The following is a 26,675-nucleotide window of genomic DNA, read 5'->3' as shown; positions in this document are numbered from 1 at the left end:
TTGCCACGGCCACGCTCTACCGACGCTATTGCGCATCGAACCTCGCTGACTCTCGTAAGCGTGCCCAGGGCAGTGCACCGACTTATTTTTTGCATGCCCTAATCGCAATCTGCTCGCAATACGCAGGTTGTGAGTTCCAATCGAGGTTGCTGCAGCAGCCAAATGCTGTAAACGCACGTTTCTAAATGTGGAGGAAAAAAGCAGAGGGTCCGCAAAAAAAAAATCCACGTGGCCACGGGAGGAGAGAGACACGCGAATTACAAATATACAGGCATCAGGGTCGGGAATCGAACCGACGAACTCCTGTATGCCAGGCGAGGTAGTTGACATCTCGACACTGTGTTTCTGGTGCGCATATTCGTTCACACCATAGGGCTTTCTGTACCTTTGATTACGTTTTCTCTAATGCATTCACGGTCAAAAATAGCACAACAAAATTGGCCAATCATCTCAAACTTGTTATTGTGAATACAAAATCTAAGAGTTATTCATCCTCGAATGATCGTGGGGTTGTAATGAAGTCCATTAATGCTGTGCTAGTGGTGGACATAATCTCTCATAGGCCACCCACTCCTGCAGGGAAGTGGATACTTACTTTAATAATCCTGGAGGGATGATGGGCTGACTCAACTCCCAAAATCATTTGGCCTGAAAATGACTCAGCAATGCATTACAATAAATAGTATAAATGGGAATGCCATGTTACCCCATGGTATTTACATGTACAAAGTTCAGCACAGTGATTACAAAATGTGGATTATGTGAAACAGCAGTCTTCATTTAGTTATTTCGGTAAAGTCATGTAGATAAGAAAAAAATGATAAAAGAAAATATGACGTTTCGGTCGCAACGCAAGCGTCCGTCTTCACCTGAACACGGACGCTTCACCTGAAGACGGACGCTTGTGTTGCGACCGAAACGTCGTATATTATTTTTTCCATCTACGTGACTTTACCGAAAGAACCGGAGAGTATGGATTCCTGCAGTCACGAAAGCTTCAAATCAAGATCGTAGAACTGCTTCGAAGTTGGCGCACCGCTTCGTGTATCTCGCTGCAGAAATGTTTTTTTATCGCACGGCAAACACATTTAAAACATTCCGTTTCTCAGAAATGGAATTTGCCAAATTATTTAAACCTAAAGACAGTCTTAATTTCGTTTCACAACCGCATTCGTTTCTTATTTCGGAAGGCGCTTCGGCAGAAACGCGACGACGATATTGACGGAAAGATTGTCATGCAATACTTTCCTAATGTTGCATCGGAGAGTTTAATGAAATACATTTTTGTTCAAAATATTCTCACGTAATTACATTTAAAGCTAAGTTTGAGAGAATTGTGGTAAAGTGCCTATAACACAGAAATCAATTCAGGGGTGTTGACATGACAGATTTATGTAACAAAAAAATGCCATGTCAAGTCAAGCAGAGACATCATTGTGAAAAAAGTAATTGCTTTTAAATAAATTAATAATACGGACATAATTCTTGTTACGTATGCAAGTACGTGGAACTTCTTTCGCAACGTACGTAGCCAACCGCTGTCATCGGAGGTGTGGGGCGCTAATCAGAGGTGTGATGTAACATAGCAATAGACAACAGAGCCCATGAGGGGGTGTTGTGGCCAACACTTCACCAACCCTTTCTTCCCTACACTCCAGTTGACATCAGAGAACGAATCGAGTATTCCTATGCAAAGGCTGCTCGCCCCACCAAAGGAATTTGGGATTTCCACTGCTGGTTCAGGGCCACCATTCGGCCCTCCCCCCATCGTGCTCACTTGTCCCACCCAGCACAACATATTTTGTCTAATTGTATCTTCAACACTTTGCCTGTCACTTTCTCTTCCAGCCATCTATATTTTCTATGCTGTCTTCAGAATGAATTACTAACATCCTTCTCAGACAGCTATGGTTAATGTATTAATCTTTACAGTAATATAATTAAAGACATCATCAGTGCCAAGGCTATTGTTGCTACGAGATCCTGTAATCATGTCTTATTTTGTACTAAATCCCACAACCATGAGCAGTTGAAAGCTAACTTCAAGATTTTTTCTTATAGTCTCTGGCCCTGAGTTCTGGGTGCAAATCCAATGCCAATGTCAGAAGACATGGTATCAATCCTTTGCATCCTCCTTTTGCTGGTTACATCCACAATTATTTCCTGGATTGTTTGGAGCCTGCAAGTTGTTTGCCCAAACCTGCAATCAAATTCTGAGGATATTATGCTTCTAGCACTATTTAAAGAGCAGGAAATTCCACCTATCTGGCCCGTACAGTTGTAGTCATTAACCCGGATTTTAAAAATAACCTCTTCCAAAATATATTGTGCTCACAAGTTTTTCCCCATGACACACCACGGGGAAGGGGAAAATTGAGTCAAGCATCTGTGTATATTGAACTTCTTTCGCAGCATATGTAGGCAGCCGCGCTAATCGGAGGTGCAGATTTTAGTAACGCATGGAAAAAAAGATAAAGAAATGGGAGAGGGAAGAAAGAAGATAAGAGAATGGGAAATGAGAGGAAAATGATGGAAAAGGAAGGGGCTGAATCAGAGCCTCGACACTGCACACGGGGTGGTGGGGAGAGGGGGGGGGGGATAAGAGTTGGGGTGGCCACACAGAAATCACGTGATTTACGGGAGGCTTCAGCGATTTCGATAGCGATAGTACACCAAACACCCACCCTGCTTAAACACGAAATTTTCAGTACCACCTTCTCACAACACCATGCATCGTGCGCGTTCATGTTTAAATAAACAAAAGTCCTCTGCGACATCTACATACTCAGTTGGATTATTATTTCTTTTTTTTTTCCATTTGCGCCGGATAAATAAAACAAGCATTAGCCTGTGAAAAAATGGTAACGGTGCTCTAATACACATGCAGTATCATGGGACCTCCTTTGCCAGAGAATAGGTTTTCCCCTTTTTTCTGGCAACAAAACAGGTGTTGAGATATATTATTGGTTATTTCGGTAAAGTCACGTAGAAGTGAAACAAGAAAATAATAAAAACATAAAACAATAAAATTCTCACGACATTTCGACTGCAACACAAGCAATCATCATCAGGTGTGGTTTTCATCATCAGGTGTGGTTTTCACACCTGATGATTGCTTGTGTTGCAGTCGAAACGTCGTGAGAATGTTATTGTTTTATATTTTTATTATTTTATTGTTTCCCTTCTACGTGACTTTACCGAAAGAACCAAGAATATGAATCCCTGCAGTCACGAAAGCTTTAAATCAAGATTTAGGTGTTGAGATGTTAAAACACCAAACTGAAACCTTTTACGAGGAATCATGTCTGCATTAACCACAATACTTGTGGTCAGAATGTAAACAAAAAACACACTCTGATAATATATTGGCATTGTCCTTGAAACTGATTGGTCCACACCAGAGACAGCTTTCTTTTGATCCGAGTCTCAAAACGGTGTTAGACCAGAGGACGCCAAAAGGCGTACAGCACAAAGAAATTGCACTATTAGAGTAATGAGACCTCGGGTTTAGCATCTACATCATGGGACCTCCTTTGCCAGTATCAAAATATGAGAAAAAAAATTCCCCTTTTTTCTGGCAACAAAACAGGTGTTAAGATTTCGATTTAAAGCTTTCGTGACTGCAAGGATTCATCTTCTTTGGTTCTTTCGGTAAAGTCACGTAGAATGAGAATAAAATAATAAATTGATAACATAAAATAACACAATAATATTCTCATGACGTTTCGGCCACAACACAAGCGGCCTTCATCAGGTGAAGGGACGAGACTGTCTGGAGGACAGCGCTGGAGTGAAAAAGCCACGCTCAGATCACGACCTTTAAGCTGTGTGAGAAGAAACAAAGTGCCTTAGAGTCGCGGCATCTCTTCAGAAAGGTGAGAGACTCGATTAGTTGAGCCTTCTTATCCCGGAGTTTGTTGAATGATCTTAAGGTTGTGTGGAATCCCTCTCTAATCAAGTCTCTCACCTTTCTGAAGAGATGCCACGACTCTAAGGCGCTTTGTTTCTTCTCACACAGCTTAAAGGTCGCGATCTGAACGTGGCTTTTTCACTCCAGCGCTGTCCTCCAGACAGTCTCGTCCCTTCACCTGATGAAGGCCGCTTGTGTTGTGGCCGAAACGTCGTGAGAATATTATTGTGTTATTTTATTTTATCAATTTATTATTTTATTCTCATTCTACGTGACTTTACCGAAAGAACCAAAGAAGGCGTTAAGATGTTTGCATTCTGACCACAAGTATTGTGGTTAATGCAGACATGATTCCTTGTAAAAGGTTTCAGTTTGGTGTTTTAACATCTTAACACCTGTTTTGCTGCTGGAAACCTATTCTCATACACATGCAGTGACCATTAAATGCCATCGTTTTTGAAAAAAAGAACCAACGGATGGAAACCTCTCTGTCGCGCGTGTAGCATGGATCGTTCCGGTGGAATGCGAATGCGTGCACGTCACAGCAGTGGCAGCACCTCTCAGCGTCGTCGTCAACGTGTCTGCTTAGGGAAACTTAATTAGTCTGTCACTCCAAATCAAATGAATTTTCATTAAATCCTAAGCTGTAAATTGAAAGCAGAGAGCATTGCAAAGGTGACCTGTTTTCCCAAGACGTTCTTCATAGCACCGTCCACCGCCCTGGAATGCAATACAATCCTGATTTTTTTTTTATTTTATATAACTTTAAATCGTTTCTGGGTTATTGTGGTGGTTTATAGAAAAGCAGGACTGTAAGTAGGTTGCTGAATTTTTTGTAAACTCGTATGTGTGTGAGTTTTCTCTGGGTGTTGTGGTTTCAGTCCACATTCATAATATTCAGTTAAGTAATTGGCTAACCAACCCAAACCTACAACCTCACGGAAGAGATTGTCGAGACTCAGTGAGGATTTATTGGATAAATAAAGGACTCTGATATCAATCGGTACAGTAGGATGTCTAGCTGGGTAGCGCTCACAAATGGAAGGCTGTGAATTCAAATCTTATTTCCTTATTTGGAAACAGACTCGGTGTATTCCAGTATTATTCATATCTTGACTTAAAGCTTTCGTTACTGCAGGAATTTATATTCTTTGGGTCTTTCGGTAAAGTCACATATATTGGTTCAAAGAAAATAACCTATCTACATGACTTTACCGAAAGACCCAAATAATATTATTCATACTAGATTTGGTGCTTTCGTGACTGCAGGAATTAATCTTTGTTTTTTTTCGGTAAAGTCACGTAGAAATAAGAAAAAATAAAATCACATAATATACGACGTTTCGATTGCAACACAAGCAATCATCATCATGTAGAGGAAACACATAACCGCAGATATATACACAGACCTTAAGTAGAGGGAATTAACACAGATATACCAGGGGATACAGAGAGACGGAGCATCACACTAAATCAAACAGGGTTTAGCAAAATTTGGAAACTATGTAAAGCAACACAGACGGTCGGTTAAAACACAATTAACGCATGGTCTGGTTGAATACACTATTTCAAAAATTGTTAAATTGTAAGTTGAGTGTGAAATTTAAGATAGTGATAGAATACATACCGTAGAGAGACCTATGGGGGGAGACACGCACACAGTTAAGAGGTGAAGCAGCTCTGTACCGAGGCCTTAAATAGCCAGAGATGGAGGGACTGGGTTTCAGAGACAGTGGGACACAAATGAGCATGACACAACTTGTCAGGCACACAGAGAGGGCGCCGCAGCACACACTTAGAGACACCCAGGCACACAACTATAGGCAGAGACAGCACAGCGACATAAACCCAATTCAAGACATAAAGGCAGATACACCAGCAGAGAACACAAAGACACAGATTTACTACCTCCCCGAAGAGGTGGTTCAAACTAGATTTGGTGCTTTCGTGACTGCAGGAATTAATCTTTGTTTTTTTTTTCGGTAAAGTCACGTAGAAATAAGAAAAAATAAAATTACATATACGACGTTTCGATTGCAACACAAGCAATCACCATCAGGTAGAGGAGAACACATAACCGCAGATATATATACAGACCTTAAGTAGAGGGAATTAACACAGATATACCAGGGGACCCAGAGAGACGGAGCATCACACTAAATCAAACAGGGTTTAGCAAAATTTGCCAGTATCAGACCACTGAGCCAGCTTTGGTTGTTGAGCTCTTTGGAAATCTATGGAGAAAGAAAATCTATATCGTAAAAGGCGTCACTCTGTTAAAACCTCGCATATTACTTATTTCAATTATAATCGGACCACCCCCCATTGTGTGGACACGCGACCTCGGCCACATTAGGCTCGTGTGTATGTCGTGCTCTGCTGAGTGAGACACGTATTCACCAACACCCCACCTTCCCCCCTCCGTGTCCGTGACTGAGTGGCACGAGTCAATACGTATTATCACAGACGGGGGGGCGGGGGGGGGGGTAACACGGCGGCACACAAGTCGGGCTCGTAGAATATGCCGATAAGCGCCACTAACCGCACGGTGATGGATTAGCGCGCCGGTATTTAACCTTGTTAACGTTGGGGGCGGAAAAGAGACACCCCCCCCCCTCCTCCCTCCCTCTCCGGAATTAAGAAGATAACGTTAGCGAGCGCTTAATTCTTAATTGGACAAAGTCGCTTTTCCTCTGTCGTGTCCTTCATTGTCCAGTTGCATAGATACTTCACGTAATTAGATACGTAGATACATGTGCCGCCCCTTCATCCAGGAAACATGCACTGAGTCTCAACAATCCCTTGCCGAAGGGTCTGGCACTGGGATATATCCCCAGTTACTTTTTGAGGAATTATTTTTCAGCTGGTGCTTGGATTTTGAGATGTCCCTTGTTTCCCCTAGACACATTTTCAAAGACACAAGTCACAGGAGCAGTTGAACATTGTGATCCTGTTGTAGCTTAAATGACAAGTCTGATTATTTTTTTAAAAGGACCATACATATCTCTTGAATGTGCATTATTTAAACATATATATCGATACATCACTAATTATTCTTACAAAAAGCTCATAGGAATGTGGAATCTCAACCACTGACTTAGGGTAATTAATACGGATGAGTGCCACCCTGGAACACTAAACCCGACAATAATCCCCTGGTTTCCTATTCTGGCGAACGAAATATTGGCAGAGACATGCAAACTGCAAGGAGATTCCCACGCTTTCTTACCAAACGGCAATTTACTCATCATTCAAGACCTCAACAATGTACCTCGCCAAGGCTCACGTCCCCATCCCCCTTCTGGGATCGCGCTGCCACCAACCTAGAATCTCACCCAGATCCCAAAGAATGCGTGGGAACAGTGGAGCAATGCGAACATTCAGAATAAATGTCTCTTTTGAGACACAACCATCTCGCCGCCTGGCTTTGGCATTCCTCGGAGACACTGGTGGAACCATCAACCACATCGAAATATCAACAGGCCAATGCACACATCTCCTTGATAAATTGAAAATGTAAAGACACAAGCCACAATGTGACTGTAGCCATTAAACCCAAACTGTTGACCATATATAAAACCACTACAGCCTACGCTGCTTCAAGGAGGTAATAGCAAACTACTCAAACTCTCCTCTGACGCCCTGTCATAACTATCAGACCACAACATTGACATTTAGCTCCTGAACGTATTGCCATGCGCAAAGATATTATAAACTGCAGTTAGCCATGATGTGGGAAGTCAGCAATGGTATGTATTTGTACAGCCTGCTCCCAATAAAGAAGTATGGATTGTTTTTCCCCTATTGGTTCAGGATCACCAACCCAGATGAGCATTACCCCGTGCTTATTTCAGAATCAGAATAAGTTTTTTTTATGCTGGAGGAATCTGATGGGCAGTGAAGCTTTTTTTTCACAGATCTCCAGTCGGGGCACGGGGTCAGAACGTTACAAACAATAGAAAAACACGATATGAGGGAACAGTTTAGGAAAGGTAAGCAAATCACTCAAAATATGTATACAAACATACAACTGAACAATATTTCGTCTTACCAGATAAAGTCCACCGATCAATTAGGTTATTTTTCAGAAGCGACCTGGTCACAAATGATAGCTCATCCAAGTGTCTTATCATGTGGAAATGTATAGAAGCGAAATCATCTAAATAACAGCAACGCATGTTGAGGTTGACTTCAGCATTATTGGATGAGAGCGGAGTGATATTTTGACTGTCCATGTGGCAAAGTCACAATAATCACTGCCCTTCATTTTCCTACACCGAACGTTAGACTCGTTGTCTAAAAAGGTTTGCCTGAGCTGTTGGGACATTGTCTTCTGAGTATTGTTATTGCACTTGACGAGGCAAACCAGAATGCCCAGAGAACACATCCACCCAAACGAGGCAAAAATAAAACATTAAAACTTCGCACAAATATTTAAGTTGCCTGTTGCTGTGCTGCATTGCATAGGCAACCTCGTAGCTTTGAAGGTGGGTGTCGCACTCATATCGTGCTCTCTGCGTGGCCCACCAATGCCCTGATAGTAAGAATGCACCACCATGCATGTAATAGTATATGGGCTACTGTTATGGAGAGGAGGCTATTGGTGGTGGATTGATGGGTCAAGTGCTGTTTCATTGGTGACTGATTGGCTACAGTCCACAGGTAATCAATCCTCCTCACGTCATGGGTACGGATCAGCTTTTTCCAATCAATCGGGATTTCGGTGGACTTGTGGGCATGCTTCTGCGTGTCGTGTCAATAACTTGCGAATGTGTGGAGTATTAAAAAAAAAATGTAGCACTGTCATAAACCCCACGCTAATTTTGTGGCAATCCGGCTGGGTGGCGCTTTGCTCAGAGCGCTTGCCTCGTGAGCGCAAGTGTTTGTGAACCGAGCCTGTTGTTCTTCTCAGGGGTCACAGGAAATGAGTTGTCAATTTGTGGGACATAAAGGGCGGATCCTGGCAAATAAATATACAGTGAGGGAAAAAAAAAGTATTTGATCCCCTGCTGATTTTGTACGTTTGCCCACTGACAAAGAAATGATCAGTCTATAATTTTAATGGTTCAGGTTTATTTGAACAGTGAGAGACAGAATAACAACAACAAAAATCCAGAAAAACGCATGTCAAAAATGTTATAAATTGATTTGCATTTTAATGAGGGAAAAAAGTATTTGACCCCCTCTCAATCAGAAAGATTTCTGGCTCCCAGGTATATTTTATACAGGTAGCGAGCTGAGATTAGGAGCACACTCTTAAAGGGAGTGCTCCTAATCTCAGCTTGTTACCTGTATAAAAGGCACCTGTCCACAGAAGCAATCAATCAGATTACAAACTTCCACCATGGCCAAGACCAAAGTGCTCTCCATGGATGTCAGGTACAAGATTGTAGACCTACACAAGGCTGGGATGGGCTACAAGACCATTGCCAAGCAGCTTGGTGAGAAGGTGACAACAGTTGGTGCGATTATTCGCAAATGGAAGAAACACAAAAGAACTGTCAATCTCCCTCTGCCTGGGGCTCCATGCAAGATCTCACCTCGTGGAGTTGCAATGATCATGAGAACGGTGAGGAATCAGCCCAGAACTACACGGGAGGACCTTGTCAATGATCTCAAGGCAGCTGGGACCATAGTCACCAAGAAAACAATTGGTAACACACTACGCCGTGAAGGACTGAAATCCTGCAGCGCCCGCAAGGTCCCCCTGCTCAAGAAACCACATATACATGCCCGTCTGAAGTTTGCCAATGAACATCTGAATGATTCAGAGGACAACTGGGTGAAAGTGTTGTGGTCAGATGAGACCAAAATGGAGCTCTTTGGCATCAACTCAACTCGCCGTGTTTGGAGGAGGAATGCTGCCTATGACCCCAAGAACACCATCCCTACCGTCAAACATGGAGGTGGAAACATTATGATTTGGGGGTGTTTTTCTGCTAAGGGGACAGGACAACTTCACCGCATCAAAGGGACGATGGACGGGGCCATGTACCGTCAAATCTTGGGTGAGAACCTCCTTCCCTCAGCCAGGACATTGAAAATGGGTCGTGGATGGGTATTCCAGCATGACAATGACCAAAAACACACGGCCAAGGCAACAAAGGAGTGGCTCAAGAAGAAGCACATGAAGGTCCTGGAGTGGCCTAGCCAGTCTCCAGACCTTAATCCCATAGAAAATCTGTGGAGGCAGCTGAAGGTTCGAGTTTCCAAACGTCAGCATCGAAACCTTAATGACTTGGAGAAGATCTGTAAAGAGGAGTGGGACAAATTCCCTCCTGAGATGTGTGCAAACCTGGTTCCCAGCTACAAGAAACGTCTGACCTCTGTGATTGCCAACAAGGGTTTTGCCACCAAGTACTAAGTAATGTTTTGCAGAGGGGTCAAATACTTATTTCCCTCATTAAAATGGAAATCAATTCATAACATTTTGACATGCGTTTTTCTGGATTTTGTTGTTGTTATTCTGTCTCTCACTGTTCAAATAAAGCTACCATTAAAATTATAGACTGATCATTTCTTAGTCAGTGGGCAAACGTACAAAATCAGCAGGGGATCAAATACTTTTTTCCCTCACTCTAGCTTTGGGCAACATCTGGTTATCAGCATGGTTGTTTGAGACACTTCAGACTTTTTGAAGTAGCAAATAAACCGTAATCTTACATCAAAATGTTAAATACTCCTGACAACTCATACATGCGTGGATACATAATGTCGTACACATATGTACAATACCAATAGTTTAGATTATTGTCACAGACTGTTGAGATGAGTGTCGTTGGTGAGAACCTATTAAGGACCGCACAGCACATAGCGATTGCCATGCACACCACTCATTCAAGGCTGAGTCAACTTAGGAGAGGTCCCATTTGAGTCTGTAAGCCATGACCGGAATTCAAGCTCAGGCCATCGGGTCAATAGCACACACAGTATGTCAACCACTACACCACCACTCTCCAAACGACCACTGCACCCACAGACAAACACAAGTGTAACATTCCCCCATTGAACCGTAACAGACTGTTAGGGCAAGCGTTCTTAGTGAGCACCTATGAAGGCCGGCATGGTGGTGGTTGGCCATCAACACGCCCGGCTGACTATGCCTCCCTATGGCAATGTTTACACATCGCACCAGGCACGACCTAGGGTAGACCCAGGACTAGCACCGATGTTGGCCGCGAGTGGGAATCGAACTGGGGTCGCCGGGTTTGTGGAGCAGCGTGCTAACCGCTGCGCCACCGCTCCCCGCTCACACACAGCTACTACGGAGCAGTGGGGGAGTCCAGTGTGGCACTAAAACCCTCTTCCTGGAGCACCTCCTACCTTGTGGCCCTCACCCTCCTCTAAAAAAATGTAAATAAATAAAAATACGCTCTACGTTTACCATAAGTTCTTGCCACTTCTGCAAGACATCCAAGTGCAAGATTCAAGTCGATTTTTTTTTGCGTTACCAGGTTAGAGACCAGGATAAGAGTCTCGCTTGCAAGAGCAAACACGGCACACCGAAATGACACAAGTGGAAAATAAACTCAAATAAAGTACGGCAAAGAAGCGAACGGAAATCGGAGCACAAAACTAAAAAAAAATGCCTGCTTCGCATGAGAATCCAAAGAAAACCCACGGCACAAATATAAATCATTACCGAATAATCAACTCCCGGCGGAGCCAATCGTCTTGGGCAGATTGTCCCTCGCCCGTTCATAGCACAATTTAAAAAGTTATGTTTCGGCATCACGAAACAGATTTGCATTCAGACAAACTTTACCGTGCTTACGTGTGTAAGGACTGCACCCTGCAGGTATCTGTTGCATATCGGGACATGCGCACCTTGCAAATACGTATAACGTCACCATATCACATCGCTCATATAAATAAAAAAGCAAGTACGTGGCTGACAATGCTGATGAAGGATAATGCCAATTGGCAACGTCTTAGACACTTTGTGTACAGGCAGCAATGTGAGGAGGAGGAGGAGGGTGGAGATCTAAACAGCGTCACATTGGCAAGGCACGTTTGTACGGACTCATCGAACCATTTTAGAAGAGCTCAAAGTATATCGCTGTCAGCGGTTGAGTGTTTGAGAGAGGAGTAATGGCTGTTGTTGTGCAGTATATGGGCATCGAGTAAAACATATTTTCCTTGTAGAATATAGTAATCATGATCATACGGCATAGCCATCCGTCTTATCTATCGGCCGACATCCCCTCTGGTGTCTTGTCGAATTCCACTTTTTTTTTCCACACTGGACAATGTGATTTGTTTTTTTTTCCATTTGCGTTTGTTTCCAGGTTCTTGTGTTCTTCTTGTTTGTCTCAGTAGCACTTTTAAGAGTGCACCTCCCTCCGCTCCTTTCGGCAGATGTTCGGCTTTGATGCATTTTATTTGTCACAGTGTGACAACCAATGAAATGGAAATACAGAAAATTATCCCGAGGGCTTTTGAAGGCTGCCACGTTGGACTGCAGATATATGAGCAAAGCAAAGGTCAAGCACGGTGAGCTTGCTGATCAAGATGAATTTGGTGGATATATTTAAAAAAAACCTGGGTAGTTATTGAAGGCAGTTCAGAATGAGGTGATGAAAAACGGGATTGAGTTGCTTTTGGAAAGCCATGGCTGTAGCAGTCAAAGTCTATCATCACAGCGTTACTGTTCTTCTGAGATTAAAGTAACATGTGAATTTGAAGAAAATCACCATGAAGGGAATCCAGCAATAAGATTACATCATGCTGAGAATATCAAATAAAATAAAATGTTACGCTTAATCGGAAACCATGGTAATTAGCAATCCTTCCAGGTAGCTGTTTGTTTAAACTCTTGACTTTGTACACTTTAAGACTTTACAGTGCACATAGCCTGGCACAAGCGTTGTGGTGACGTCACCTCCACAAAGTGGCGAATGGCGGTTGTTGTTGTTAAACTCCGGACTCTCAAGCGGATACGAGAATCAGATCGCGGTTGGAGGTCAACTGAGCCCACCATCCCTCTGGGATCAGCGAATTAGTACCGCGTTGTGGGAATTCAACAGTACTCATCCTCTGGATAAATTGGCCCCTATCATCAGAATGTTTGTTTTATTTTTACCACTGAGCTCAGGGCCACCAACATAAATGCTCTGAGAAAGGATACATTTTGATTTTGAATAATGCAGACAATGAATGAATTTGATGGCATCTGTTTGAAAATACCTAACGTAGGATTAAATTAAGTTGGTTCTAAAATGATCAGCAATCAGTTTTCACGGATCCGTATCTCCACGTAAAAAAACATACACGTATTTATTATACAACCCATCAGCTGCACGGCCTTCTGGGAGTGCATAATTTCAGCAGCATTGATTCAAAGACGAGCAAACCCTGTACTGGTTTTGACAGTGTCTCATCAGCGGAGTTCAGCTTGCTTTAATTAATTCTGGTGATCTGCTGATGTTACAGCAAAGGACCCCTCTCTATGATATGGGGTCCCAGTTTGACGTGACATTATATAACACGTAACTCAAAATAATAATTTTCGCCGATATTTTGAAAATTCAGAGACTAATTGCTTTTTGATGCTAGCCCTCACCATTTTGAACACTGTCGTATTTTCTTGAGCACATAACAACGTTGATATTATTACAGCCCAAAGGCTATGGGGCATTGTTTGTGTGTGTGTGCGTGCATGCTGGGCAGCGATTGCCATATCTGCACAGCGAGTATCATTACCTCAGAGTGATTGAGCGGTGGGTGCCGTGGCTAGTGTCAGTGGCCGGTTCACTTAATCTGGCTGCCTTCCATATGCCAGCGATAATCCAATTCGCCCCACGACCTTTCGACCATTCATTGTCTGAAGACGCCATCCATACTGTCGCAGAAGCAAGTGGGCTTACTGGGGAGGTAGTGAGTCACGTCCAGCGTGCAGGGAATGTGCAATGCACTGTGCCATTGAGTGATATTGTACTACATATGCACATTGAAATGATGAATGCCGTAGTTTCCAGATTTTAAGATGTGCTGGAAGGAATCAATAACGTTATAGAAATCTGGTCACACATGCATACCTGCCAAGATATAAGATGAACCCCAAACGATCGTCAATCCACTACTGCACGAAAGCCTCCCATGCCTTGTTGATCAAGGTCGTTGCTGGACCATACTTCACCATACTGTCCAGTGCCGGATTGGTGAAGGGGGGGGATGTTCCTAGGAACTTCCCACCGATTGTTAGCCGTGGCAGGGAATCTAACTCCGGCCACCTGGTTCAGAGTGCAGTGTGCTCACCACTGCACCACCGCTCCGCCACCCGTGCGTATTTAGCACTTCTATAATTATATTAAGGTTAAAGTCCACGTGAATGTAGCAGTCAGAAAGTTTAACACAGCCACTATAAGAACACCTTCTGGCCTTTGGTTCGAGATGCGTGTGGAGGAAGCTAGGAATGTAATTTCCGGTGAGGAGGAAGGCAAAGGCCAACCTGATACAGGCACACGACTTCTGATATAAGCACAGCTGGTCTTGCTCCTAAGGGATCTGCTTCGAGCCAGATCCTGATGTATTATCTTATTCATTATTACAATTATCAAATAATCAGGTGTGTGCTGTGGTGGTGATCTACCTCGGTGCCACATAAAAAATGACAGTTTTTAAGAGTATCGTTAATACAATCAAGTTTCTCTTCTCAGGCATCTACTCGCAAGTGTTTAATCAGGAGCTAGTGACGCTCTCTCGTGCACTCTTACAGAGCATGACCACCCTATGAATGCTCGCTTATGTCTGTGAATGCCATCCATTGCAGCAGGCTCACGACACAACGCCATAAATCTCCCCAGCAAGTGTAATTAAGCGGGCGGAAAGCAAAACTCCCCTTTCTCCATCATGAGTGGCCTGACATTTATTGAAATACAGAAATATATCTGCTGGACAATTAATTATGGAATTTGGAACACGCTGTTTCTTTGTTTAATGATTTTGGCAATTTCTGAAGTGGACATTTTTTTTATACGAGACATTGATTTGTTTTTTTTGTGTTGTTTCAATGTTTAGTTAAGCGTGAGTAATCTATGAATAAGATTGTCAGGACATCTCGTAAAAAAAACGTGCGCATACGATTGTCGGTGGCGTATGCTCGCGAGCGGTTTGCACGGTGGGGTTGGCAGCAGGGGTTGATCACGCGGGGACAATTGTGCGCGAGGCATCCGCCCAAAGGTTAACGAGGTGGCCGCACGCGTGAGGCAGCACAGCAAGAAGGTTCCCTGACGTATAGCATCTGCATGGGTTGTTAAGCGTAGTCTCCTCGTGTGCATGGGTTTTACAAGCCGAACTATTCTTAATAGTGTTTGACTTTTTTGAAGAGTATATTTGTCAACGACAATACCAACTGTCTTGTATGCTATTCTCTACCGGTAGGTCATATCGACTGTTGAGGGAAAGTGAGTGGGCTCAGGCAGGGCGCATCGTCGCTGGCTACCGAAGGAGACTGCTGCCAGAGTGGCAGCCAAAGGAGGGAACGTGCCCATTGAGGTCGATCTCTTCAGATAGTTCAGTTCACGTACGGGAGCGAGGCGGATTGTGGCACCCCATGACCGCGAGGCATGGCACCGGCCTGGGGGAGGCCTTCATCCAGCAGTGGATGGGACATGGCTGGTGACGATGATGATGAAACTTACATTCTTCGAATCATACAATGGTAGAGTTTTATTTTCCGCGTAAATATAAGCATTATCAAATCTTGTTTTCAAAAATGCGCTTGTGTAATTTGTCATCGACTTTAATGCCTGGCGCTACGTAATGTTTTGTTAATGCAGCATGATACATGTGTATGTGTGTGACACATTGACTGGGGTTATAGGGTTGCAATAAATGTTAATAAATCTCAGTGTAATTACATGTCTCAATAAACACCTAGTGAGATTAATGAGTATCTGTGTGGAAATGCTGTACATTAAGCAATTTCTTATATTTGATTGTGAGTAATAATTTCTACGATATATGCATCCTCCTGTAGATAGCTCCTAGGACAGATGCGGTAAGTATGGCTGTTATTTTCCAGCACATAAGACATATATAGACATAATTTAATAACGGGGTTTTTTATGCGTCCTTGTGGGGTGGCGGATTAATGCGTGCATATAAACACGTGCCAATTCCATGCTGAGGCACAGGCTGCTGACCCCACCACACTTCCCTGTACCATGCTGGCCTTAATAGGTTCTCGTTAACAGCATTTGACCACACGTCCATTTCATGCCCTAAGCTGTGCATGTGCGCTTTTTCAATGAGTGCGCAGCGATGGTGCTGTGGTTAATTTTGCCACGGTGGCGAGATGTTAACTGTCTCGCCTGGTATACGGGAGGTTGTGGGTTCGATCCCAGACCTGGCACCTGAATATTTGGAGATTGTATGGTCTCCCCATGGTCGCGCGGGTTCTTCTCCAGGTCCTCCGGTTTTTCCCTCCACATTTTGAAACATGCGTTGTGAGTATTCGGCTGCTACAAATTTCTACATGATAAGCCACTTTGTTGAGCTATCAATTTGTGGCTAGGTTGCTTCTGAAAAAGAGCTATATAGCTCAGTGGGCCTTAGCTGGTTAAATGAAAAAAATATATACCACCCTGCAATCCAAATTATCTGACTTCCACGCCAGTGGCAATTGGTATCTGAACTTAGTATGTGCATCTCCTTGGGTTGAGTTAGTATAAAATGGGTACCTTTGGTGGTGTGACTAACCTCAGAAGTGGAGAGACAGTGGTGGCCATGCATTACGCTGCATATACCACACTCTTAAATGTCCTACAATCCTTAATAGCCACTTAATAAAATCACTGGTCCAAACAGTTTACATAGTGAAATTGGATTTCTATGCCTTCCTAAGTACATTCGTGTGCATGCCTATTCACTCGCTAAGTTATTTGGGCTTTCAGCAGAATACGACATTTGAGGCTAAAGGGTGAGAATCGGGGAGTAAAGAGGCTGTAGAGCGAAATAAAAACAGAATAACAACCTGATAATAAAATGAGAGCAGAGGAGAAGTAAAATCACTGAAGCCTGGAAATGGTCAGGGAAAAGTCAGCAGTTGTGGACGATGAAAGGAAGAGACTTCCAGACAGTGGGGGCAGTAGAAGCAAAATAGCAATCTCCCATTGTGTGGTAGGGTGACTTGTTGAATCAAGAAATGACATTGGTGGCTCGAGCGGAGGACACAGGGGGAGTGAGTAGAGTGAGACGAGAAGGGAGATTCACGGGAGGAAAAGTTATCGGCGGAACTTGAAGACGGTGAAGCCGATGTTGCGCTTGATCCAGGGTCAGAGTTGAGCCAATGGAGGGCTCTTGACGGTTGGGGTGAGTGAAGTGTCGTACGCTGTGGAGGGTGAGACCATCCGAATTGTGTCGTCCGTATCGCATGGTTTACTTTGCAGGTTTTGACCTCATAAAATGCGAGGATCCTGGCACGCCGCAGTTCGGCTACAAGCTCACGGAACAGGGCAACTTTGCTGGGAGCAGCGTCACGTACGGGTGCAACCCGGGCTACATGCTGCACGGGAACAGCGTCCTTTCCTGCATGACTGGCGAGCGTCGAGCGTGGAACTACCCTCTGCCGTCTTGCGTCGGTATGGAGCTTTCGTCGTGGTTATCAAATCTCTTTCTGCTTAACCCGTTTCCCAGCTTTTCTTCCGATTTCGTTCCAATGACCTATGTACGTTCTAAAAATGGAAAAGCTAAAATAACATAACTTTTGTCAATACCGGGGTTCCCACAAGGCCATCCGGGCGGGAGAATGGCAGTGTTTGGCGCCAGTTACCATAGAGTGTGGTCGTGCGTACGTGTAAGAGCACTAAACCAATATTTCTGAGATAATGGAGCAAAATCTGATGTCAAGCCATCTGTGTTTAAATCAGCTTTCCAAGTGTAGTGAGTCTGATATACTCTATGTGCTCACAATTGAAACTTATACTAATGGCACTAAAAACATACTAATGGCACTAAAAAACAAGAACATTTGTTTTGTCACTTAAAACATAATGATCTGTCCAGGGATAATCCTTGTTTGCACGGTGTCTTCGTGTGGACTGCTTGCAGTGCTTACATGTAATTACGTTTGACTTTTCTACGGAAAACTACAGCAAAGAATAACTACATTGTACTTGCAAATATCGCTTTAATTTGGCTAGAATGAGACCACATGGATTTCACACATTCACCGTTCGGCGACACCTCTGATTAAAACGTGCACGTGAACCAAAAGTTAGGTAAGATGTTATACTCACATTTATTAATAACGGCGAGAAGCGTTTTTTTAATCTACTTCGCATGAAACCAATTAGTTTTTTTGTTTAACTTTTTCCTCTCTACTTTATAGTCATAGTTTCGAGTAGGCCAAATGTTTGTGTTCTTAGTTTCCTTGCCTGATTTGAGTGAGGTATCCAGACCGGACCATCTATGTGAGAGGGCAGGGATGGAGCATACGTTCTCAGGCACAGTGGTCACTCTTGTGCCTCACAGTGACATAAAAACTGTGTTTCAATCCCTGACTCGGGCACATTATTGTACGGAATTTGTATGCCCCCCACTGTTCTGCATTGGTTTTCTCCGAGTTTTCCAGTCTACTGCCATATCTAAAAACAAACAAACCAAACACACACTGATAAAAAAAATAAGAATAGGTTTTACTCTTTCCGCCAATAAAACAGAGGTGATAATATGTTCAAAAACCAAATAGGTACCTTTTGCAAGGCATCAGGTCTGCATTTAACCACACGTACTTGTGGCAAAACATGAAAACAAACATGCTCTGATAATATATGCATTGTCTTTGAAACCGATTGGTCTACACCATATTTTTTCTTATTTTTTCCTCATTTTGATACTTGTGTAGTGGAGTACGAAGGTGCGTGGTGGAGGCTGCGTGATTGCATGATCACACTGACAGTACGGGTTATCTTGGGTCAGCCTGTAGCGAAGGCAACAACGGCGGTGATTGGCTGGGGCTGTTGTCAAGGTCGAGGAGGCGTCGAGATGTCTGGAGAAAGACAGGTGTTTGAGGACGGGAAGGGCCAATTAATTAGGGGTAATGAGAATGGGGATAAATTGGGGGAGACACACAGAGAGTGGGAGTTGGGAGCTGGATGAGGCAAGACGTGGAGTTGGGAGAGCTTGGAGTCAACAGGGGGAATTGAAGTGTGGAGAGTTGAGAGACAGAGTTTGGAAGACAGAGTTGAGAGACAGAGTTGGAAGGAGAGAGCGTAGCGATAGCGAAGCTGAACAAAGACGAAGCAGTTAGCAGTGGAGTGAGCGTAGCGATAGCGAAGCTGAACAAAGACGAAGCAGTTAGCAGTGGAAGCATAGCGATAGCGGAGCTGAAGAAGAGAATAGCCAGCAGTGGAGTGAGCATAGCGATAGCGGAGCTGAAGAGAATATCCAGCGGTGGAGTGAGCGTAGTGATAGCGGAGCTGAAGAAGAGAATAGCCAACAGTGGAGTGAGCGTAGCGATAGCGGAGCTGAAGAGAATATCCAGCAGTGGAGTGAGCGTAGTGATAGCGGAGCTGAAGATGCTGTGTGCGAAGACGCTGTGTGCGGAGTTGCTGAGCGCGGAGTCGCTGAGTGCGAAGCAAGCGAAGTAATCGTGGGGGAGTGGAGAGACAAAGGTGGCGAGCGAGCCGTGGCGACCTGGATATTGTGGAATGTGGAGGACATAATGAGAATTGTAAATAAAGCGGCGGTTCGAAGAAAGACCGAAGTTGTCCGAGTGAAATCGAACACTACACTCGCAAAAAAAAGGTCCCATGGATACTAACGCAGAATGTCAATGGTGTTGGTCAAACATCCCAATGCAGGGGATGGGGGCGGGGGAGGGGACCTCGGGACCTCATTTAAACAAGAGTCTTTGGACTCGTATCTGTCCTGTGTACATAATTAAGTATTGTCCCGCTGAACTCGAGTGTTTCCACGACGACTAAAACCCAATGTTGCAAAAGTCAACAACGCGAAGCTCCATTGGAGACTCAAAGCGATACATACGGGGGGGAGGGGGGGGGGTGATTGCAACAGCTCAACGGCCGGAGGCTTTTGCCCCAGCGTTCTGGCTTTAAACAACAACAACAACAACAACAAAAGACCTCGTTCAACACCGTAGGCCGGATTTGCCCGACGCCGAACAATCGCGAGCCAGCCAAGCCGTGAGAGCGGAGCCGGTGCACGGAATCGTTGAACGCGTGCGCTTTAAGGCTTGAGAGCAAAACGAACCCGAACTATTGGCCTGGAGGAACGTCAGCGGCGCTCCGTGCAATACCAACACCGTCGAACACAACGCCTCAGTTGCAACGTCACCACTGCGAAATGCTCGCGTCGCGTCAGACGGAATATTGTGGCGCTATTATTAAGGAGCACCGCCGGATCTGTAACCCAATTGAAGGAGACCTTGCTAATGCCATCGATTATTCTCAACGTGGAAAATGCACAGTATGCTGGTGCTACGTACATGTGTATATATTACAAGACATTTCTGAAGAGACCAGGAACTTAGCCTGTCCCTTAATGCAATGGGAATGGCGGTGAAGGCGGAGGTTAGTGAAGGCAGTGCTCGAGCATATTAAAGATGCATTAAGGGAAGGAGGTGTGAGATTTGGTGGCTCATTGGACAGAGCTATTGCTTTGTCAGAACTCTGAATCACCATGACTGTTATCCCAGGTGTTTTTTTCCCCAGATGTATTCTCACAAAGTAATAACTAAAGTGCCCTTGTGGGTGGCAAACATTTGTTTTCGTCCGTCTCTAAATGACTGACTCATAATCAGTCAGCACGTTTATTTAGACTGTAGGAGGAATCCGATGAGCTGTGAAGCTCTGCTTCACAGATGTCCAGTAGGGGCACGGGGTCATAAAGTTGCAACAACAAACAACACAAAAAAACGGACGGGAGTGTGGGAAAGGTAAGTGAGTCACAAAAAATAAATAAATCACGGCTGTAAGTCCAACGTGCAAATTCCTGCCAATTTTCAATTCCTGCAGATTTTCAACACTAAATGCAAGCTTGGGCAAGGCAGCAAAAAACGAAAACAACAACTGAATGAAAAACTGTACTTTTCATTTTATTTTTAATTAAAATAACCCATGCACATTTCAGCGGACGTATTCTTAAAGGATTAAGAACATTCGCGCCAAGCATGGTGTCCAGGATGGAGTAAAATAGAGGATTAAGTTGTGTCATTCGAAGTGAAGGACTGCGATAGTCTTTCTGGGTGAATCCCCCATCTAACGTGCAGATACAATGATTAATATTTTCTCACAAAACCGTGGCAGATATGGAAAATGGACGAAATAAACAAAACAGACCAAACGAAACAAAGGAATGTATCGCAGTGTGGCACGCATTCGGAGCGCACGGACGCGATACCGTCACAAGCGGTCGTGTGGTTCAGATCGGATCCCCAGGCAATCCAACGCAATCCCCATTTGCTCTGGATCCGATTGTGATCGACTTCAGTGATTCACATAATAATGTGTACGCAATGCTCGTAGACTTAAAAAAAAACAGCTAAAGAAATGTGTTAAGCTCCTTTTTTCGTGGGAATAAAACTACACGTCAGAGCAATGTATTAACCCAGAAGATCCTCAGGGATGATTTGTCTCACCGCTCCTCTTTTTTTCTCAGGGGGGTCCTGCGTTGGGGAAATTTGGGTAAAATCCCGTGAAGGTTTTTTGCTTCATGTGCGGAAAAACCCAGGACTCCTGAAGAACAACACCCCATAAAGACAAATATCCCCCATATATTCTTTGGGTTTTTTTTGTAAAGCCACGTAGATATTTCAAATAATAAAAATAATAATAACAATATCATGATTTTTATTTTTATTATTTTATATTATTTGATCTATCTACGTGGCTTTACCGAAAGACCCAAATAATATGAATTCCTGCATTCACGAAAGCTTTAAGTCAGAATCCCCCATATAGCCTGTTGGGGCAAGTGCTGTTAGCGAGCACCGACAAAGGCCGGCACGGCACACGAGGGGGTGGTTGGCCAACACCACGCCCGGCCGCCTTTGTCTCCGTGGTGGCGATATTTTACACACCGCACCAGGTACTAATTTGAGGCTTAGTCGACCCAAGGGAGGCCCATGAACGGTTCAGATAATCGTCACTGGTGTTGGCCGTGAGCGCACTAACCGCGACACTACCGCTCTCCCCAAACAAACAGACGCGCAAAACAGCTCGCTTCTCTTTTGGTTGCGTCGAATTTAAACGGGATCCCTCTTTGCTTCTTTTTGTTTTGCCCAGCCGAGTGCGGAGGACAAATCCGCGGGGAGTCGACGGGAACCATCCTTTCTCCGGGGTTCCCAGCCCCGTACGACCACAACCTTCGCTGCATATGGACCGTGGAGGTCGACCCTGGCTACACTGTTAGGTGGGTGTTGCACCGTGCATTGTAGGCACCTGCAGGTCCTACTGAACTCTGTGGGTCATGTTGACGTGTGTAGTACGTGTGTTGTGCGTGCATCAGTTACAGCTGCTGAATCCATACAATCTGGATCCAGCAGCAGCTGATTAATCGGCGACGCTGCATCGGCAGGGGTGCACGAGCGCAAGTGTTGATGAATGTCAACGCATCCGTCAATAACACCGCGGCCTTGATAGGAAAAATAAATTATAAGGAGACGTTTCGGCAATGGCCCTTATTCATGGAACAAAAACAGTACTATGAAGAAGGCTCATTTGCCCCAAACGTTGCCTATTGTATATTTTGCCCCCTTAAGGCATTGTTATTCATGACTTTGTTGAGTTATTTTTAATGAGCAACTGAAATCCTTTCCTCCATCCATAGGTACCCACCATAATTCCCGTACCAACTAGCCTCCCTCCCCACACCTATTCACCGTGTTACCTTTAGCTACCCTCATTGCACCACTCATAACTCTTGTAAAAGCGCCTTGGATAAAGGTGCTAAATATAGATATAAGATCATGGGCGGCATTTGGGGGAGGGGGGGGGCACTGGACACCTTTATTAATTTATTTTCAGAAGTTTACAATGAACATGAAAAATATTGTAATTATATGCACTCGCGATTCCTAATGTGAGGGCCAAAGCGATCACCTGCTCCCCCCCCCCAAAAAAAATATAAGTCAAACTCCACCTATGACTTAAATGAATTAATTAAATTAACTAAGCTCGCTTGTGATATAATTAATGACAATTCGCAAGTTAAAATCAAAAGTCAAACGGTATCACTGCTCAAACTGGTATTAGGCCGTGCTCATTTGTATTGGTGGCCCTGAGTCCGTGCTGCAAATTCTACATTCATGTGACAGGAGCCATTTACCCAACAGGGCACCCACAATTGACTTCGCACAAGTGGTACTCGCTTTATATTCTTGGCTCTTTCGGTAAAGTCACGTAGAAGGGAAACAATAAAATAATAATAATAAAAAATATATAAAGCAATAAAATTCTCACGACGTTTCGACTGCAACACAAGCAATCATCATCACTTTGTCAAATTTGGTATGACAGTGGACTCCTTTAACCACCTGAATGATATTTTACCTCATGACCTTCCCATTGTAAGTTGAGCTCTCTGCTATGCGTCAACCGTGGCCTCGCTTGACAGCTCGTTTGTGTTTGCGTGTATTTTTAATGCTTCCCAACTAAGGTTGGAAGCACGTGTGCATTAACTCTGTCCATCTGTCTGTAACACGGGGGGCATAATGCTACTTGGGGTTTACCCTGTGGGAAAAAAAAAGGCAATTTTTTTTAAATCGTGGCCTTCAGCCAAAAACTGCTTCCTGTGTGCTTGGTGCGAGTGCCGCAATTATTATTGCTCGTTATACACTTCCCGAGTGTCAATGTGGGGAAGCGCTCCATGATTCATGCACGTCCGTGATTTTTCTTCCTTCTTAAGATGCGCAGCAAAGAAATGCCATCCGTCGTGCGAAAACTAAAAAGTGATTATTGCCTCCTGCCCTTGGTCAGTACGCAAATGATGAAAGATGCGGCAAATTATCGGCGATTTTTTTTGTAAATCAAGCTAAGCTTGTGGAGATGGTTCAAGGGGGGCTACTATCGTGCCAGAGCACTGAATTGGCTCTGCTGAGACCGTGGGTTTGAATATTGGCAGCCGTCCATGATTAAACCCTGCTTTTCCGAGTGTAGTATGTCAGCTCAGTGACCAATTAACTGCGTACACGCCCATGAAGGTGAATATATTTAATCTCACTTAATTTGGTTTGATTGCCAACCGACACATACTTTTTACAGGGTTTATCAAAAGCTATGCCAAGTGTGCATAAGAGGTTGATGGAAGGGACTTCAGAGATGGCTTCGTGACGTCATCTTCCAAAGCTGTTCTCGAACATAAGGTGATCCACTGCTCACCGTGAGAGTTCAGAACAGACATTACTTCTTCCTGTTACAAAATAACGTCAACTTGTAACGCAACGCCACACAGCATTCGCTCGCTCTTGTAGAGAGAGGGAGAACCTACTCAGAGGCTCGAGGAGGGAGCACAGACAGTTGGGAAGGTTGCCACGCGATGAGCCGTCGGCAATAAATGCCCAAGCTCTGCGGTCTTCTATATATATTAAGGTGTTATCCGCCAATTAATGAGCTGTTTACCTGTGGGAAGAAACCGGAGCACCACTAGAAAACCCACGCCTGCGATGGGGAAGCACGCTATCCCATACAGAGGGAACAGGTAGATTGCACATTTTTGCTGCTACCGCCTCCTAACAAGCCACTGTACGGCTCCTCCTTGACACCCACGGGAAGGGAGTTTCACAACGTTTGTGTGATCCACCAACCCTAGCATCCATAGTGCCGGATTACAGGTATGCATTGCCACCACTGCCCAACTTATACGAACTGTGCACACCAGAAATAAAATGGTCAGATTCACATATTCCTGCATCCAGTGGAGTTGTAGGCATATGGCAGAGTTGCGCTGTTTATATTCAAGTTTCATTTCAAGTTTCATTTATTAGGTATGGCCCTGTGAGCCATGCGGCTCTTAAGTCGGGTGCAACCGCAACAAACACAATTATGGCAGTAAATAGCTAGAATTATCAGTTTGTAACGTATCTAAGTGAATTTTGGAATAGCCGAGGTCAACACAACATGACTTCTATGCTCCCTCTACGTTTCAATTGACGTACCTTTTATTTCTGACCATTAATCGACCTGTCTGTGCATGCGACAGTGTAATAATAGTACGTCTGTGACACTGTGATAATCCCCTGTAAATGGCACAGGTTGGGGGTAGGGGGTAATATATTTGTTCACATTAAATATAAAAAAGTTGCTTTCCAAATAAATGGGGACATTCCCGCATAATCTGTTTCACATTCATGCTGCCCTTACAACTGTTTGAAATGTTTTATAGTATATATTTTTTATTTGATTTCCACGTTCAATTTTTTTTTTGCCAAGGGTGAAAACGTGAATATTTGAATGGCCTGTGTAGTTGCTACTGGGATTGCTGAAAGTTGCTTAAGGTTCTCTTATTAGGGCCTTTTTAAGTATTGCTCTTGGTTTTCATGATAGATATTGGCTTACTATTGCGCTGCATATTTAATAAAGTTCAAAAGAATTATAATTTGTGTGCGTGTGAGAACAATTTCCATCATATAACTTTCAAATAACACTTAACCCACATTCAGATTTAATAATCTCACCTGACAACGGCTGTGGTGGTAAAGTTTTACTTGTTAATTATTAAAGTGCATTTTTGTATTTTATTGCCAATTATAAGTCAATAGCGCGACTGAAAATAACATCATGAAACAATGCAAATTGTAATTAACCCATTAAATAAATTCCAAAATTACAGATACCTCAATCATGCCCTAGAGCATTAGTTTGTCATCATCTTACTTGTGATTTCCCCATCAGTTGTTCAATAATATAAATTATGTTTCACATAATTATGTTTCACATAATTTATTTAAAAAAATTTAACAATGTAATTTCCCTTTGCCATGCGGCAGGCACGCAACTGAGCATCAGTGACTCTTAACCCTTTCCTATTCTGAGACGACTGCAAGTTTCAGGGTGGGTGTCCTGTTCACGCGCAAGTGGTCAACATTAATTTTATTTCGAGAGGCGTAGTGTCGCTGTTTTTAAAGACATTGTACTCATCGCAGATAACTGTAGTGACACGACCGCACTTCATGATAGCTGGCGCCAAACTGTGCCACACGCCCTCCCGCATGGTCTTTTACTTCCGATTCTGTTCCGATGACATTCCGATGACCTACACGTACGTCAGTCGATGACATTCCGATGACGTACACATACGTCATTTGACGACATTCCGATGATGTACACATACACGTACGTCATCCGATGACATTCGTGTACGTCATCTGAATGGGTTAAGCTCACGATACATGTAAGGTAAGGGATCACCTTGCAATAATTATTTATTTCATTCCCAAAAGGTGGCACCTCATGATAAACATTCCCACTTTGTACCTTCTCCCATATCAGCTAATGCCCCCCCCCCCCCCCAAAAAAAATCCATATTGACGCAATTAAAATCTTGTTCTCTGATGTAACATTTTTCCTTCATCTAATATTCAATTTGGCTGGTCACCTTAAAAATTGTATTGCACTGTTGTACGCAATGAGTTTACGTGACCCCTCTGGTCGAAAAGGCTTTTGCGTTTGTCACTTGATTTTTTTCCTTTACCAAGTTTTGAGAAACTCTTTGGTAAATTTTGGGCTGTTCTATATAGGGTAGTTCTTTAGTAGCAGCACAACTTCACAGTAAATTTTAATTAATGTTGTATCATCTTTACGAG

The 26,675-nt window shown here is 43.7% G+C and overlaps 1 protein-coding gene across 2 annotated transcripts in view; it reads left to right on the top strand.

Annotated features, from left to right (window-relative positions):
* LOC116945092 (CUB and sushi domain-containing protein 1-like) overlaps positions 1–26,675 on the top strand; it is a 630,678-nt gene that overhangs the window by 378,368 nt on the left and 225,635 nt on the right. For both annotated transcript variants that reach the window (XM_032959197.2, XM_032959196.2), the window contains exons 24-25: positions 17,302–17,493; positions 22,159–22,285. In XM_032959197.2, coding sequence (XP_032815088.2) covers positions 17,302–17,493; positions 22,159–22,285 — 319 coding nt within the window. The remainder of the gene's footprint in view (positions 1–17,301; positions 17,494–22,158; positions 22,286–26,675) is intronic.

This window comes from Petromyzon marinus, chromosome 23 (assembly GCF_048934315.1).
Source record: "Petromyzon marinus isolate PM22_M1 ecotype Great Lakes invasive population chromosome 23, UKy_Petmar_22M1.pri1.0, whole genome shotgun sequence".
Lineage (NCBI taxonomy): Eukaryota > Metazoa > Chordata > Hyperoartia > Petromyzontiformes > Petromyzontidae > Petromyzon > Petromyzon marinus.
Note: the sequence above shows the minus strand (reverse complement) of the source record. Positions and strands in the feature narration are given on the sequence as shown.